Genomic DNA, 16,997 nt, shown 5'->3' with positions numbered 1-16,997 from the left:
AGGCTTATATGCTAGACTTCCATTAAGTGTATGCGAGAGTCAGACATATTCACAAATACAGAATTCAAATAAAGCCGTGCCACAAAGCTTGTAAGAAATGGCTAAAGTTACTGTAAGTAAATAAAGGTAGGCCTCTTTATCGAGACCTGCTCCGGCTAATGAGTACATTGTCGCCAAATAACCTTGGTTAAGTCTTTTCAAAGAATACGAAGTTCATCTCTTACTCGTTTAAAAAAAGTACAATTTAGTTTTAGTTTGGTATATGAAACTACACGTGAGGTTGTGTACACTTAGCTAGCTAGCTAATCCTGCAAACTAGCTACGTACGTGTAATGTTGAGGTTTCTCGGGCTGCACGTTTAACACAGTTGCGGGAGATGTCGAGCCCCCCGCGGGCGAAGACGAAGAGGACGAGGAGGGCCCCCCGGTAGTCGTTGCTGCCGAAGAAGACGGGGGCTGTGAGTGTGTTTTAGACATTTTAGCTGTTTCAAGCCTAACAACAAGAACCTTGTTTTTAGCTTACTGGCTAGCTATTCTTACTAGCTTCGAAATCCGCATTCTACAACGATGTGAGCTTGCGCAAGGCAGGAGGAAGTTGTAGCAAAGGGACAACATGGAACTATGGGACATGAAGTTCTTCTTCTTCTTCTTTAGGCTCACTGGCGGATGGCACATGACGTTCAAACATAATTTAATTACTGATTGTACAGATCACCAAACACTTAGGAGATTAGATCATTCACTTTGACAATACATTATAGAGTTACATAAAACTGGTTTGTATAAAACTGTAACATGGTAAAATATCATAGAATGTTATTATTAATATACTGTCTCTTCAAACTAAGGAGAATTTGCGTTTGTGGTTTCTTATGTATTGATTGGCTGTAACAGACGTCAACTTTGAAAGGCGAACCATTGAGATTATAATGTGTTACCAAAATGACGTCATGACTTCCTATTTATAAAGGCCTCAACCCCCTCCTCCCAACACAAATCGTTTTCAGTTGTCATCGGCCACGGACTGTAAGCTACGGCGATTGCCTTTTATTAACCGACGTCTTGAAGGTAATTATAATTCCCTCTCCATGTAGATAATGTAACGTTACGTGATTTCGTTGTCAATGTCATATGGATCTGCGGATTGCGTTTGTTTACAGGCATTTTGTATTCCAAAAGGCTAACATAACGACTTGCTAACGTTAGCATTAGCTAAAAATAGAACAATGGAATCGTACATTTGACGTTTCTAGTTTAACCTCCCTAGCTCGTTCAAGTGAAACTAGACTTAAACAAGTTAGTTTTGCTATAATTAACCATAGAGGGGCTGTATCTCATACAAAGAGGGCCAGTAGCTAACGTTAAGCTAATTATGTGTAGGCTAATGTTGCCGAAGCTCAATCGAGGCAATGTCGCCTGGGGGTGAAATGAGAAAATAAGAAAATGGCGAAATCGTAGAGCAAATGCTCACTGGCGCGGCTGGTAATGTTACAGGAACCGAGTGTTTTGACACGAGTGTCGCTGGTCACCATGGGCCTCCGAGTTTGAAGTCGTTAATTCTCATGGCGCCTACGTTATTTAGCTAACTTAACATTGTTTCTTTAGACGCTTTTAGCGCGCCGTCTGTTTGTTATGCTTTTATTTTAGGCCTTGGTTGTAGTCGAATAGAGCGTTACTGGAGCGGACCGGCGCAAACCCGATGCCTCCCTGTGTTTGCAACTGGGGGGAGGGGAGCTTGTATGCTAAGCAGAGCCAGCATTTTATCTTGGCAAATCCGTATGGATTGATGCTGCTACGTTAAGTAACGTTACCGGAAATTAAATTTCCAGTATGAATTTAATATAACTCGTTATTTTACTCGCTTTCTAGCAAGTACGAGATGGCCCGTACCAAGCAGACTGCCCGTAAGTCCACTGGAGGAAAGGCGCCAAGGAAGCAGCTCGCTACCAAGGCAGCCAGGAAGAGCGCACCGTCCACGGGAGGAGTCAAGAAGCCCCATCGTTACAGGTATAGGACTTATTTCTAAACTTTTAATCTATAGCATATTTACTAATGGTGTCCTTTGGTCTAACGTTGGTCACATATCTAGTAACGTCTGAAATTATCTTTAGACCTGGAACTGTGGCTCTGAGGGAGATCCGTCGTTACCAGAAGTCCACAGAGCTGCTCATCCGCAAGCTGCCCTTCCAGCGTCTGGTGAGAGAAATTGCACAGGATTTCAAGACTGATCTGCGCTTCCAGAGTGCTGCCATTGGTGCTCTTCAGGTAAATGACATCTAATATCATCAGTCAGATTCTAGTGTACTGAAGTACTAGTGGAAAAATTAACAGTAGTCACTCTGAACCTAATCGTTTCCTGTTTTTCACTCTAAACAGGAAGCCAGTGAGGCCTACCTGGTGGGTCTGTTTGAGGACACCAACCTGTGTGCGATCCACGCCAAACGTGTCACAATCATGCCCAAAGATATCCAGCTGGCACGTAGGATAAGGGGAGAGAGGGCCTAAGCGCCTAATGGCAACATTGCTAAGACAAACTATCCTATTTATCGTACCATTTTTGTGGAACATTTTATTTCTTGGGTAATTTTTTTTAATAAGTTTTTCTTGAATTTTGTATTTTAGATTGGGGCAATTCATCATCATTGCATAAACCGGAGTACACTTAGGATAGTTGGAAATGTTGTACTGTAGTATCTACATATTCCATTATGCATCATAACTACATGTTGTAGCATCATACACCCTTCCAAGTTCTTTGTGGGTATCAGGCTCCCTCTGAGGATTTGTCTTTTGACAAGAGGCTCAATCCTCTAAACTTCTACAGGGGTTCAGGGTCTCCTCACCATCCACCGCTTGTCACAAAAAATTCCAGCGTGTCTTGCTTAACCAGTCACACTGCGTGACAGGGCATTGGTTGCTACTCTACACTGATTGGGAGTGTGACAGACCCTTCCTGTATTTTTCTGGACTGCTTTTTACATGTTTTTCAACATAAAATCTTGGCAGCTACATTTAATACTATTTATGAAAATGTTGTCCATGTCTTTCTATTAAAGGTCTTTATGATTAGAAAGCATTGTGTTCTGTAGTTGTGGTATTCAGTAATGCAGTTTACACATTATCTTTATACACTTTATTTCAACACAAACAATAATTGACACACAGAGTTATACAAACCACTCGGTATGCTTGAAGCCAGTAGCTGTAAGAAGAACAGAAGATGGCCTTTTAAGGTGTCAAACTTGTAAATCATGAATTGCTTGTGTAGAGGGTGCGTAATTGTTCCTCACCAATACGACAGACGATCTCTTCACACTCCTTGATAGTGCTGGCTCTTAGTGCCACACAGCAGAAGCCTGTTGACTGAGGGTGTTCTGGGGAGTCTCTCAACAAACCAATCACAAGCTCAAATAACACGGCACAGACAATAGTGTGGTCATTGCATAGTCTCTATGAAGAAAACTCATTGCATGAACTTTATTGGTATGTAATACTTACGCTGTGCAGAATGCAAATATTTTGTAGTCCGTTTGGCCAAATCTCCCTACACATGAAATCTCTGGATAGTGATGCTCAAACAGCTTCTGAGGAAGAAAATGTTTCAAGAATGTAACTGCAGCTGGAGAAATCAAAACATTGTCAAGAAATAGCAGAGGGACATGTAATGTGTCCACTTACCGATTTACTGTTTCTTTCTGTGCATGACAAATGCGTCTCCTTCATATCTAACAGCACTTCCTGTGGGACAAATGACTGTTTAAGTGCATATTGATATTGCCAAGTGTTTCACACACAGCCATGGCAGGTCAGAGGAACACTCCCGTTACCTTGCTAGGCTGGTTTTTCTGTAACACTTGTGGGATGGCATGCTGCAGCACCTCCTTTCCCCCATACTAAGAATGAGACCACATCAGTTAGAGGAGAAACCAGCACAGGTATACACAAAGATTAAACATAAATTGTAAAGCAATAGTGTATATTTACCATTCCAATGTTTGCCTTTCCCAAAAACTGCACAATGTACACAATCCTGTTAAGGAGAGGTGGGTCAGTGTCTTACATAATTTTTTGTTTGCTAAACAGTGTTCACGCCTGAAGCCAAATGTGCAAAACTCAAACTCATAAAAAAAAAGATCTGGCATTGCTTCCACACGGTTCTCATGGACTGTTCCCCAACTCGTCAAACACTGACACTTTTTCACGTCGTGCTCAGGACGCCATAACTCCACCATATATTTACATAGCAAATAGTCTTTATAGCAGTGGTATGAGTAGTTGTGTACTGCTATGTTTTGAATATCCAGTACAGGATAATAAAATAATCCTTGAGGATTTGGTAACCAACTTGCCTTCCCTCCTTGAGACACTGTGATGGAGAGTTTTTCTGGTTCGTGGTAGCTGACTGCTGGGAGGTAGCGGGACCAAGCTGAAGGGTGGGGTCTTCCATCCTCAGGGCCTGCAGGAGTTTGATAAGGGGCCGATACACTGTGCCATCCTGCGCCCTCCACCGCAGAACACCAATGGATAGGGGGCAGCCCTTTAGCCGAGACAGAATAACACCTGCCTGGGAAAACAGAATAACAACACATTCTAAGGCGTGTCCTGTAGCAACTGCAAACACTATTTTGAGAGTGGCAGGATTTTTACACTTGCACCTTACCTGGACCCCACACCAGGTCCGGTCATCTGTCATTACCACCCTATACCACCAGGTATTCCTTTTTTTAACATCAGTAACCAACCTGGGTGTTAAAATGCACTATCGCATGACTTTTGAGGTGCACATCAAACATATCTTCAAGACCTCCTCCCCACCCAGAAACATGTCTAAACTGCGATCCACACTGACTGTGCCGGATGCAGAAAAGCATGTCCATGCCTTTGTCTCATCCAGGCTCGGCTACTGCAATGCACTCTTCATTAACATCCTTGGCAAAAGCCTCCTGAAGCTGCAGTACATCCAGAACAGCGCTGCCAGGATCTTAATTAGGGTGCAAAAACATGAGCAAATTACCCCATCCTCAAATCCCTCCACTGCCTTCAGGACTCACTCAAGCTTGAGTACAAGGTTTCCCTTCTTACCCATCTGTGTAACCAACACAAGTAGCAGAAGTAGCAGGGGTCACACTTCTGAAAGTATAGTTCCCAGTTTGTATACAGTTAGAAGATGGCTGTGCCTCATGTGACCTTGTTATTTGTACACCTTGTGACTATACAAATCCCAACACCTTTTGTCACTTATTGGAAGCAGTAGGCTAGTTGGAACCAGTTACTTGCAGAATCTTTGCAAGGCTAAGCTACAGGTGGGGGCGTCGGAGTTACAGCACGCACAAATAGGAGAAGGGTAAGTATTGACTTGTCTAACTCTGGGGTTAACAGTGAATAAGCTAAAGCCCCAATAAGTCAGTGTGTTCCTTTAAGTATAAAGTGCATTACAAATAATATGTATTATTATTATTATCATAGTCCGGGCTCCTGCAGTTTCTTTTGTGTTCTTTGAGGACTCTAATGAAGAATTTCCAGATATTTGCACTCTTCTAAAAGAAATCCTATGGGGCAAAAGTAAAGGATTGTATTTATACCAGCTAAGCTGTGGTGATGCAGAAAGAGATGTGATTTCTATTACTTTAATATACAGTACTGAATACTCCATGTTTAAGGATACCTGTCCATTCTTGGAATTCCTCAGTGAGGCTCCGTTGATCTCATCAATGATGTCACCAGGAGAGATAAACTTGTCGACGTGAGCCTGACTCCCAGGCATCAAGTTAAGGACAAAGACGCGCCCGCTCAGATACCTGAGAGACAGAGGGAGAGGATGCAGCAGGTTGGACAGATACATTTATGAGATTTGTATACTTAACGGAAATATTTTGTAGGGTGGAAGACACAAACCTCAACACCATCCCTACCTCCCGACAAGGCACTACTTCATATGTCTCACACACCTGGGAACATGTATAAACAATTAACAGAGCTCTCACATTCTGCTGAGTCCAGATCCCATGTCTTACTGCACTGTGTCTGCTTGTGAGATTTTCCAGGCATCTTAAAGTTCCCATGGACACTAAAACCATAATTATATTGTTGCGATGCTGTTAGTTCTAAAAAAGAAAATCATTGTTTTTACCGGTAGGAGCCAGCTTTCATCCAGAAAACTGCAATTCTGTGTGAAGAGACCAGAGTTGGTTATTAGTGTAAGATCGTTTGAATTCGTAGTGATTTGAAAGAATGGTAGCTTTTACCAAAGAATAGTTTGCTTTAAGGTAATCATGTTTAGGAATTTTGAAAAGTTTGAAAATGTTTACACAGCACATTCTCAGCTTTTAATGGCATGAATAAAGGAGTTGAACAAACCTTCATGTCCAGTTTGAACTCCATGTGAGAGAGGACCAGCAGCAGCGACATGAAAGGCTCTGGAAAAGCGAGAACATCAGTGTTACTGATGTTGGACCCTGAATACCAGTGGTGACAAGAATTTCCTTGACTTTGCTCAGCATTTGGTGTAAATAAAATCAGATCTAGTAAAAAGCCTCACCCACAAATTCTTCATTCCTGAGGATTGACATTTCTGGACTGTACCACTATAGGGGACAGGAAAAAGTATGAGCCAAAGCTCTTTTAGTCTATTAGTGAGACCAGCAATGGGCATATTTGGTGGACATTTTGCCCAGAGCATCTAACAGTACCAGGAAACGCCTAAATATTCAGTATCATACAAATGTATTTGCTCTGACCTCCAGGACTCTGGGTGTGTGCAGCAGGTGTGTGATGAGCTGTGGCAGAGCCTTGCGGATGAGGGCCAGTCTGAGCAGGTAGCGGCCTCGGCCCTGAGCTGAGAGCAGCTTCCTGCAAACTCTGGTCTGGTCCACTATTAAGGACAGGGCAGACAGCCTACACACACACACACACACACACACACATACAGACAACAAGTATTAACAATGATTCAAATTGCAGTGTACACTTATAACATTGTTAAAAATCATTTAGTCTAGGCAGGATGTTGGTACCTGCCACAGGCATCGTGGTGGGTAAGCTGTTCAAAACACTGCCAGTAGTCTCTGTGTACCAGACTGAGAACTGGCTCTGAAATGAGAGCAAACACCCTCAGTACATACTTCAGAAATGTATTTTACACGTAGTGCTTCAGATGATTCATTATTAAGATATTAGAAATACATCATATTTTGTTCCTAAATATTGTGTTTTTAATAAATACAACAATTACAACAATTTAAAGCATAAACTGAAATCCCCAAATATGTCTGTTAGGTATACAAGCACACAGCAATCTGTTCCCACAATGTAGGTAAAGAATATTAACATTGCATCGGTACAAGTTTACAAATGTGGTATTTTTTAGGGGAAGCACAAGCGATACTTACGTTGGAGCCCCTTCCTGAGGACCAGCTCAAGAAGCTGACAGCAGGAGGCGAGGTGAGGGTTGGTGTCTGACACCAGCTCTCCATTTGACAGGTTCTGGACACACACTGGAGGGAAAATAACACGCAATTGACAGTGGATCTGTTGTCGGTCCGCATGACCGTGGCCAAAAAATATATACGCCATCCAAAATAAACCCTATTGCAAAAGAGGATATATTATGCGTATCTCTTCAACAGATGTACAATTCAAAATTATAACGCAGTCGTTTGTTTTGGCGAGCCATCCAGTCATAAACCGCGAAACTATCGGTTGCCTCTGAAATAAAAAGGAATGCAGCAATTTTTCCATTAACAGCATGTTGCATTATGCATTTGTAATGGTGTCTTACGTTTAAGAGTGCCGAGTAGAGGGTCTTTTGGTGCCATGTTTGAGGTCCCGCTGTAATAAGAGGCTGTCTTTGACAACAGACACACAACGCCTCCTGTCATTTAAGCACAGCGACCAGCTCTGTAATTACACTTCCGTGTAGCCTACATAACATACCGAAACACCTTCCCATTCCTCAATAGTTGTTGCCACAAACAGAGAGGGTGAATTAAACTAGCTAGCTATATGCAATTTGGTTTATCATTAAAACAAGCGTAAAAAATGAAATGGGCAAACACTTGCCGGAGTTGGGGGCTTAAAGACGCTCTCTGAGCCTCGAAATAAAATACATTAGTGTTTGGCCCTCCTGCTTTCAAACCTAAAAAATGTCTCTCTGCCTATAAGACTCAGTATGCTATTGCTAGCTAGGCGAATGAAACCTTATTTCCAAATTCGCGCGTTTTATAGGCTAATACTTTATTTTAAATTAAAAAGTATAACATAAAGCTCTATGCTCTGCTGCAGGCTCAATGTTTAAAATAACCCAAAGGTTGCTCGGCTATATATATATAAATATATAAAAGGTAACGTTAGGCCTATTTAAAGAAAAGAGTTGGTTACGTTAGGCCTTGGTAAAACACAACTAACGTTACATCTTCACAGCTAATGTAAATATTATAATACATTGCCATTTTGCTATGTATTATTGTAAATTCGTTCAGTTTTAGTTAGCCCACTTATCTTTTTTGTAGATAACGTTAGCTAATGTTTCTGAAAGCAGAACCGCCATTAGCACGAGACAACGTTAGCATGATATATTGATACTGGCTAGCGGCGTTTTAAACCGTCTGCTGTGGGCTTGCAACGGTGTTCTGTCAATAAACCAAAAGAACATACAAGACAGTTAGCTACCTGGTAAAAGATAGTTTCAGTTTAAGTAGAGCTATGGCGGCCTCTCACGGAGAGTTTTCAAACTACAGCTCAGTGAAGGCGGTGGCAGATAAAGGAGTAGGTGGATAAGAGCGCGCTGTGTCTCTCTCTCCTGCAGCAGGGTGGGTGAAGCAGTGCATCTCTTTAGGGTCTCGGAGCACTAGCTAAACCAGTCCGAGTTTAGCGAAAACATCACAGAGGAGCTGCGCAAAGTTATCTACAGAGAGGAAAATTCTCCTTTAACAAGGTGGGACTTTAACCTTTTTTTTTTTTTTTAACAAAAACGCAAATGTCCGTAGAGAAAAACGGTTAAACTGCACCGCTGCCTCAGACGTTATCAAACAAAAATATAGCAGCCTGTTAGTGCATGTTCATTATTGGAAAACGTGACTTTGTCCAGCTTCCCTGTTACGTGCCAGTTGTTGTGCTCGGTGTATCTCTGTGTGTTGTGATGTTGCCAACTTGCAGAGGTTGGTCTTTCAGTCCTAATATAGAAAGTCACTACCTGGGTTTGTAGCCTACAGCACCGAGGTAATCCTGGATTTTCTCTAATCTTCCAGCTCCTCGGACACCTACACGCTCTCCCAATGCCAACAATAAACGTCGTGGTATGGTAGATTTCAGCACATTTCCCCCCTATATATTCTCAAAAATGTATGTCCAATTGAGCAATATCTAGCCTACTTAATTAGTTAAGAAGTCCAGTGCATGTTTCTTCCTTCCCAGCACGTGCCATGGCCTCAGTGGGAAAGTTCATACCATTTTTGTGTGCCATTTCATATCATTGTGATAATTTTTCTCTGAGGTGTGTAAAATTATTGATACAAATTATATAGATTATAATTTCCTTTGATGTTCTGACTGCAGGATTCCACTTGTTAAACCCCTGTAGGGGTTTTAGGCCATTCTTCTTCACACATATCTTGCAAACTATACTATATGTCGTACCCTTTTACATTTTTAATATGCGTAAATAAAGAAATGAATCATCATCATATGGGAAAATAGCCACCAAATTCAGAAAAAATGTATCTTTCATCGACCCTCAGAAATACTATTTGTCCCTAAAAGGTCAACTTTCAGTTTTGACAGTTTGTCCCTTAGTTGGATGTATTTTCGTTGTCAAAGTATTCTCAAAACCATATTTTCTCTTAAGTCATTGGGAAGTCAGTTGAAGCATCCTTTGGCCCAGCTGCCACCGCTACATCACAGAAGGAACAGCAAATCCCCTCAGCGGATCAAACTGGCGTACAGAGGCGGACTGCTGAATCAACAGCAAACTGGTCCAACGCTCCCCCGCACCCTCCGCAGTGTTTTCAAAGTGCTCTGTGCTGCCGTCCCGCATCTCCTTGGGAATACATTTCCACTTTCAAGGCCCTGATCAAGATGCATCGACCCACACACGTCAGGAAATCCTGTTACTGTGCAATAATGTCTTTATTGTGCTCCTCTTTACCTCTCACTTTGTGATGGTGGTGTGTATTGAGTGGGTGGGCTGTCTCTTTTCTACCATTGTGTGGGTCCTCTTTTCCCTCCTCCTTCTCACGTAATGATAGCTTAGAGTGCCTAATAACGAGCTCCCTGTGGACGTCCAGTGCAGAACTGTGATATAAGTTCTGCAGTGCTTTCTCTCTCTCTCTCTCTCTCTCTCCACGCATACATACCTTTTGCCACCTCTCATAAATTACAGATTTCTGCCCTCTCATCGATTTGTGTGGGCGATGCGAGCCCAGTCAGCTGCACTTCAGCTCCAGCTCCTGACAGAGTGCGTGCCAGTACTGAAGCTTTTTATTATTACCACAGGGCATCTGCCTCGCTCTCCAGCCACCAGCATGATGAAGGACTGTCTGCAGTTTCTCATCGAGCCGGCCAAAAAGCTCAAGATCCAACTCAAGGTACGGTTATGCAACTCTGTTCTCCTCTGAGAGCGAGCAATGTTTTTTCGCCACGGCGTGCTTAATTTGTACACCTCGCCCCACAAAATGTTTCTTTTGCTCCAGGAGTCTCGTAAGCGAGTGAAACTCGAGAAGAAGGAGCCGCTGTTGGAGAGTCAGTTATTTATCATGGAGTTGGCCCGAGAGCTCAACAAAATCTGCCAGGTAAGTTTTTCTTTCTGTCACAGACAAACATCCACAGAACATCTCATATGCATTTTGTGCTGTGTGTCTTTACCCTAGAGGTCAAACATCCTCGGCCACATCTGGACCAGTGAGGACATCTGGCCGGCCAGTGTGTGTCGGGACTTTATTGTGGAATGGGCTGCTGTGTTGGAGACGAGAGTACAGGTGCGTACGGTCTACAGCTGTTGCTGTTTTTGTCATCAATAACTCATCAAATACATGTTTTCTGGATGTTTTGGTGAAATATGGGCCTTTTAAAATGCCCAATTTTGATAGTCATCTGTGGTTTTCTTCTACACAAAATAAAGGTATTCCCACCCTAAATTGGTTCATAAAAGTGTATCCAAGTATAGGAAATGTAGTTGTTGATGCACAACCCCCCCCCCCCCTTCCCCAAAGAAAGATTATGGCCAATATGTATAGTATAGAGTACAGTATACCCACCACAATACTTTAGATTTAGACATTAGACACTATCTCCAGTCCCAAACCCAAAGATATTCAGTTCAGCATGATATAAATCAAAGAAAAGCAGGAAATCTTATACATTATATATTTTTATTATTGTATATTATATTTGACAGGCTGAAAAACAGCTTAATTGATTATAATAACACTAGTTTGTGTCAATCTACTAATCGTTGCAGCTCTACTTTAATGTTTGCTTCCTGTTCAGCCGAGGATCATCCTGGCTGAATACCAGCAGGAGAAACCCGAGAAGAAAGACTGGAAGGGACACCTCCTCTGCCTGCTGGAAGCAGGGGGGGAGTGCGACATGGGACCCCACAAAAGAGTCATCATGGACTGGACCTGGGCGATAAAAAGCAGACCTCAGGTGACTGTAGGATGGTGGAAGTTAAAGATGACGTGTTTCTTCCAGCACCTATTTCAATCAGGACAGACTAGAAAAATGAAGTATAGATGAATGTTTTTATAGCAGATGATATGTGAGTGAGTATAGAAGATATTTAAGTCTTGGCAGAACTCTATTGGGGCGATTTGCACTGAAATACTGCATGCATAACAGCAGCATAACTGTACTAAAGGCAAAGAGAGAGTCATATTCAAACAGTAAGCAGGGTGACGTAGGTGTGACACTGAGATATTAGAGATGGTTGACAGCGCAGGCAGGACAGCAAGGAAGTGAGCATGTGTGAATGCAGATGCATGAGAAATAAAACTACATGGCTAAGAGTACAAAAGTATAATCTTCCTGACTGACTGAACACGTGGCTGGTTGGTGATTAAAGTCTGACCCACTTGCCTCCTTGCATCTGATAAAGACGATTAAACTAAACCCTGTGACAATCATCCCATCATACCCAGGGTGCTTTCACGCTTATGGTTCGGTAGACTCCATAACTGAAGTTGCAACATTGTATCATATGCGTTCACTCAGCCTCAGAGTGGGCTGGAGCTGTGATCACAATTTCGAGTAACACTGATCGTGTTTTCTTGGGTTCTGAACCGGGTTTTCCAGCCCACCGTGTGGCCAGGTGAGCCCGTGCTCATGATGCTAGACGACCTGGAGTTCCAGTGGAAGAGGGGCCGTCTCCCCAGCCTGCTCCCAGCCATGGAGCTCGTCATGCTGGCTGTGATGAACGCGGTCAGCCTTGTCAAGGTCTGGATGGCGGTCACAACATAACCCTGCTTAGATTGTGTTGAATATTCAACTTGTTTACATTTGAAAATCAGAGCCTGAATAAAGGCTTAAAATAATCAAATTACTAATTCAATTTATTTAAAAAGTTAGCACTGCATTCTAACTTCCCTGCATGGAGTCAACAAGTCAAAAAATTGTAATCAACTTATTTGGCCTTACAATGGCTTTATTAAATGAAAGTACTGTGTTGTAGGTCCTAAATCATTTGAATCAGGTCTTCATTTCCTTAATGTTAATTGAAATTTCCCCACAGCGCTTTACAACGCTCCTTTTTCATTCTGTGGTGTTGTAGTTCTTTCTGTCGCCAATCCAATTATAATTTGCTGTATTGCAACTACAAATTAGATCAATATGCAACTTATATTGCAGCCAAGACACCAGTCCTATAAAGCAAAAGAGAGAATCGGGGAATTGTTTCAGACAAAGTTTCCGCAATCTGACATCTACTTATGTCTATGCCTATATTTTTATTATGTTGTGATATAGGTCTTACATTTCATAATGGTCTTAAAAAGGTCTTAAATTTGACTTAGTGAAACCTGCAGAAACCCTGATGTACGTAGCATGATGCTGTCAATAGTGTAACTGTAACAGTGTGAACCGTTATGTGCGTGTGTGTGTGTGTGTGTGTTTAGGAGGACGTGACTAAACAGTGGCTGGTGAGAAAGCAGAGGAGCCAGAATATTGGTGAGTACGTTTGAAATAACTATTGGGAACTTAGGGAAGTGTTCTTTAGCGGGAGTGGACCTTGATGAGTCGCTTTAATCAGAACTAATCTGGATCGATATGTGATTAAAGGATAGTGTGTGAAAGCAAGTTTAGAAAAGGAGCAGGACAAAGGACTTGGGTGATGAATGAAACTCTGATTGTCTCCTTGTAATCGCAGTAATCTCGTTCTTCTTTCAGACACTGTCCGCTACATCCCCCACAGCGGTGAGTAAAAATCCTGCGAGAGAAAGCTCAGATTGGACAGATAGTCTAGCTAGCTGTCTGGATTTACCCTGCAGAGATCTGTGGAGCACTTCACCATAGTCCTCAGAAATCCACCAGAGTTTAGAATTCCAAAACGAAGAAAGACGGCTCCAGTCTTTTTTTGACATTTGAATGCAGAAATATTACATATCGTGTCTTCAAGGACCACAGCTGGTTGGTTGGTTGAACATCTGCCTTCAGGTGTCGTAGCCATTTATAGTTTAATTATATGGGATTCTGAAAATGTATTGACACCTGGGTCGGTAGGAGACAAACGTAGGTCCAATAATCACCCTCCTATTTGCTCGATTTTGGTCTCCAGCAACTCCTGAGGGAAATATCTGGCTCTTTAGCTGCTAAATGCTCCTCTTTGTTCCCCAGCTAGTAGCTAATGTTGGGTGTGTGCTGTTTGGTGCTAAGCAGTAGCGGGTTTCTCAAACAGTCAGTTGATAATTCTCCATGGCTCCATCACTACAAGCAACTCCTTTTACATTACACACATTGTCATTTGATCCATTGATAATAACATTTTGAATATAGCAGCTTTAAATGTGTTCTCTTCTTTTCTTTGCAGTGTGGAACTGGATTTGCGATGCTGCAGGTATGAAAATCGTTGGCAATCACATCATCTCTGTTCCTCATTATAATCTGTTATCAGATTTGTCATTGCCCTTTCCTGGTCTGTAACCCTGCAGAGGAAGTCACTCTGGACTCGGACTCAGCCAACGCAGACCTGCTCATCTCCAGCGATCATAAGCGCATGCGGTGCGGCCTGAAGCGCCGGGAAGTCCCGCGGTGCCAGCGGCGCTTCGACGGCTGGTGGTGCGCCGTGGCCCGGGAGGGCTACACCTCCGGACGCCACTACTGGGAGGTGGAGGTTGGGGAGCAGGACTGGCGGCTGGGTGTGGCCAAGGCATCTGGGGTGAGGCAGGGCTTCCGCTCACTCACCACAGCTAGAGGCTACCTGACCCTCCGTCTGGAAAGGGGCACAGATCTGAAGGCCCTGACGGTGCCCGCCACCCCGCTGTCACAGAGCCTGGTGCCCAGGAAGGTAGGCGTGTACCTGGACTATGAGCAGGGCCAGCTGTCCTTCTACGATGTGGAGAAGCGCTCCCACCTGTACACCTACAACGAGAAGTTCACAGAGGAACTGTTCCCCGTGTTTGGGACTGTGGAGTCCATCAAAGACCTGGCGATAAGGCCTGCAGCTGTCAGACAGCCGTGCCTCTGCCCCGGATCCTGCCTCTGGAATTGAACTGCTTAACACACATCGGTCACTCCTCAGTCCTGACCCTCAGCAACACAGAGTCTGATTTAGTGGATTTGAATGGTGTGCTAATTCTGGACTAAACGAATGACTTTCTGTGGGGTTCCTTTCAGGTCTCACAGGGACAAGAACCACCATCATTCTGCAGTAAACTTTCTGTCACTCTGCATTTGACTATTTGTAGTTTAAGGATGAGTACTTTAAGGCTGTCAGGTCAAAACCTTAAAACAACCCTTGTTTTTACCTGAATTTTCACAATGTCCAGTAAGCTTGGAGAGGGTTTAGTCCCCCACGCTCAGAGACCCATGTGTTTGGTTTGTTTCAAGTGAAAAGAGAATGCCAATGCTGGTTTTAAAGTCACAATGGAGATATGGAAGTGTATTTTTTGATTGCTTTTTTGTTACTTATAATTGAAACTTGCAAACTAACTTGACAAATGTTATAAAAGCATTAAGGCGCTGTGAAAGGAGCCTCGGTGCAGGCAAACATTGCCGCCGCTGAAGGCTTGCTAACATGCACAGACAGATAAGTACAGGCTGGGTCGATGCATGTGAAGAGTTAATGCTCAAGGTTTGCTTTTTTTGGTCTTTTGCAAACATTTGGCAGGCTTGTTCTGGTAGCTGTGTTTGTGTTTATGCATGCAATATTAAGATGGCTTTATTTCCCCAAACATCAAATAAACTGCAAATGCTCCAACTTGTCCTCAGTGGTTAAAGATACAGATCTAGACAAACATTCAAATGTACTACAAATTTATTTCCAATCTTTATTGTGTAATACAATTGACGTACCAAAAATAGAAAAGAAAGAATACAAAAGGAAAGTTCATTTTGCTTAAAGCTTAGTGATACATGTTGGTCAAAAGAACATGAATACTTATAGTATTTTGGGTGAAAGGTTCATCCACTTATCCACATCAGGTTTTCTGAGAAAAATATCTTCTCAAAATGTTTTACAAAAGAATTTTCAACAAATGGTAGAGCCAAAATACGGTTGGACAAAAAATAAAAGCAAATAAAAAGCTTTATGTCTTTACAATTTCTCTAAAATACCAATATGCCATTGTTTGAATATTAATCAACTTAAAATGCAAAATCCATTGGTCCTGCAGAGCAAACATATGGAAAACATTAACTTGAAGCAGTGTATACTATATATATTTTTTAATATAAAACATCTTAAAGAATGCAAGAACATGTTACATCTGATAGATCTTTGATAATTTGTCTGTATTGTAAAATCATGCTTGTCAGTAGTGAACGTGCATATAAATGAGCTACACAAGCAGCGACCTGTTTGCGGATGTATCTAACGTAACCCTCGGCCCCGGGACCATCACCGATGATGTGTCCAAGTTATTCAAGTACTAATATTTGGCATTAGATTTAATGTCAGAATGTAAAAAGTGTATTTTAGAAGTATTAAATATGCTTGGACAACAACTTGATCCTATTTTTATTTTATACAAATATTTGAACAGTCCCAAATACACCACTTTTATACTCCTGATTTCCAGAGATAAGGCCACTTGTGTGCAAATGATTAACTTTGTGAAGCATCCACGGCCATTTCAGGCAAATCTCTCCAGCAAACAGATGCATCTCGCAAGGATGTAGAAATTTGGAGGGTTTAACCTGAAACGTTAAAATCACCTTGCATACAGACAAACCATCTCTCACAGACAGGTGGAGGAAAAGAGACAAAGGGGACACTGTCCCTTTGGATTCCTGTCAGATTTCTGGTTTAAAGCCTCAGTGTGTCACCAGACCTCGACCGACAGAGGGAGCGAGGAGTCTAACGCTAAATAATTTGCCTAGTCGCAAGTAACTGAAATAAAATACATCAGAAGCAAGAGTGAAAAGTGACTGTAAATGATGAAAATGACCCTCATCTATAGAGGAAAGTGGCCCCAGTTTGTAACAGGTATGAGAGAACGGCCTCCTCTCCGTCTTTTTATCTTTTCTGGTGGCAGATTCTCACACCCACACACGCATATTCAAACAAACGTGTGTGAGTGCTCTGAAGCAGACTCTTTTTAAAAGAGAATCTTAGATATGATTCCTCATCATGTTGGACCTTTGGCTGTTAATTTGGGCGTAGCTCAGTATAATTTTTAAGATTCGTAAAACATCTTCTTTGTGACGGTGGTTCCTCCCATGACGCTCCTCTGAACCACTTCCTTGGTGACGTGACGGGTCACCATGCCGCTGGTCTCTGAGTGCTGCGTGGTCATCATCATCCCATCTGTTTGAAACGAGCAGGTGGTATTAATGTGGGAATGTCATTTTTAT

The 16,997-nt window shown here is 42.4% G+C and overlaps 5 protein-coding genes across 12 annotated transcripts in view; 2 read left to right on the top strand and 3 right to left on the bottom strand.

Moving 5' to 3' along the window:
• unk (unk zinc finger) overlaps positions 1–592 on the bottom strand; it is an 8,799-nt gene extending 8,207 nt beyond the window's left edge. The window contains exon 1 of one of the 2 annotated variants that reach the window (XR_004655144.1): positions 328–592. Coding sequence is in view for 1 of the 2 variants with exons in the window: in XM_034861338.1 (XP_034717229.1) it covers positions 328–476 (149 nt within the window). In the remaining variant the exon portion in view is untranslated. The remainder of the gene's footprint in view (positions 1–327) is intronic. The other variant, XM_034861338.1, reaches the window with a different exon arrangement.
• Positions 593–931: 339 nt separating this feature from the next.
• On the top strand, positions 932–3,067 carry LOC117937428 (histone H3.3A). Its single transcript, XM_034861401.1, has 4 exons — positions 932–1,067; positions 1,869–2,006; positions 2,111–2,264; positions 2,376–3,067. Exons 2-4 carry the CDS (start codon positions 1,879–1,881, stop codon positions 2,502–2,504), a joined length of 411 nt encoding a protein of 136 aa, XP_034717292.1. The 5' UTR covers positions 932–1,067; positions 1,869–1,878; the 3' UTR covers positions 2,505–3,067.
• Positions 2,796–8,913, bottom strand: si:ch211-250n8.1. Of its 3 annotated transcripts, none has more exons than XM_034861357.1 (16): positions 7,777–8,079; positions 7,388–7,492; positions 7,013–7,088; positions 6,737–6,893; positions 6,538–6,583; positions 6,357–6,415; positions 6,130–6,165; positions 5,895–5,947; positions 5,665–5,797; positions 4,349–4,563; positions 3,984–4,029; positions 3,827–3,892; positions 3,678–3,737; positions 3,498–3,583; positions 3,290–3,384; positions 2,796–3,201 (listed from the first exon to the last, which is right to left on the bottom strand). In XM_034861357.1, the coding sequence occupies exons 1-16, from the start codon at positions 7,874–7,876 to the stop codon at positions 3,167–3,169; spliced, it is 1,368 nt and encodes a 455-aa protein (XP_034717248.1). In that variant the 5' UTR covers positions 7,877–8,079; the 3' UTR covers positions 2,796–3,166. The 3 variants fall into 3 exon arrangements, with proteins under 3 accessions (XP_034717248.1, XP_034717249.1, XP_034717247.1); XM_034861358.1 differs by adding an exon at positions 8,667–8,913 and having other exon boundaries at positions 3,170–3,384; positions 7,777–7,843; XM_034861356.1 differs by having other exon boundaries at positions 3,170–3,384.
• Positions 8,732–15,635, top strand: zgc:194990 (uncharacterized protein LOC568410 homolog). Its single transcript, XM_034861369.1, has 10 exons — positions 8,732–8,931; positions 10,488–10,579; positions 10,685–10,783; positions 10,862–10,969; positions 11,481–11,639; positions 12,285–12,425; positions 13,103–13,154; positions 13,374–13,400; positions 14,014–14,040; positions 14,135–15,635. The coding sequence occupies exons 2-10, from the start codon at positions 10,517–10,519 to the stop codon at positions 14,692–14,694; spliced, it is 1,236 nt and encodes a 411-aa protein (XP_034717260.1). The 5' UTR covers positions 8,732–8,931; positions 10,488–10,516; the 3' UTR covers positions 14,695–15,635.
• Positions 15,461–16,997, bottom strand: part of itgb4 (integrin, beta 4) — a 31,671-nt gene continuing 30,134 nt past the window's right edge. For 3 of the 5 annotated variants that reach the window (XM_034861296.1, XM_034861293.1, XM_034861298.1), the window contains one exon: positions 15,461–16,953. In XM_034861296.1, coding sequence (XP_034717187.1) covers positions 16,820–16,953 — 134 coding nt within the window. In that variant the 3' untranslated portion in view covers positions 15,461–16,819. The remainder of the gene's footprint in view (positions 16,954–16,997) is intronic. The other 2 variants (XM_034861297.1, XM_034861299.1) reach the window with 1 other exon arrangement.

This window comes from Etheostoma cragini, chromosome 21 (assembly GCF_013103735.1).
Source record: "Etheostoma cragini isolate CJK2018 chromosome 21, CSU_Ecrag_1.0, whole genome shotgun sequence".
In the NCBI taxonomy this organism is placed as follows: Eukaryota; Metazoa; Chordata; class Actinopteri; order Perciformes; family Percidae; genus Etheostoma; species Etheostoma cragini.
Note: the sequence above shows the minus strand (reverse complement) of the source record. Positions and strands in the feature narration are given on the sequence as shown.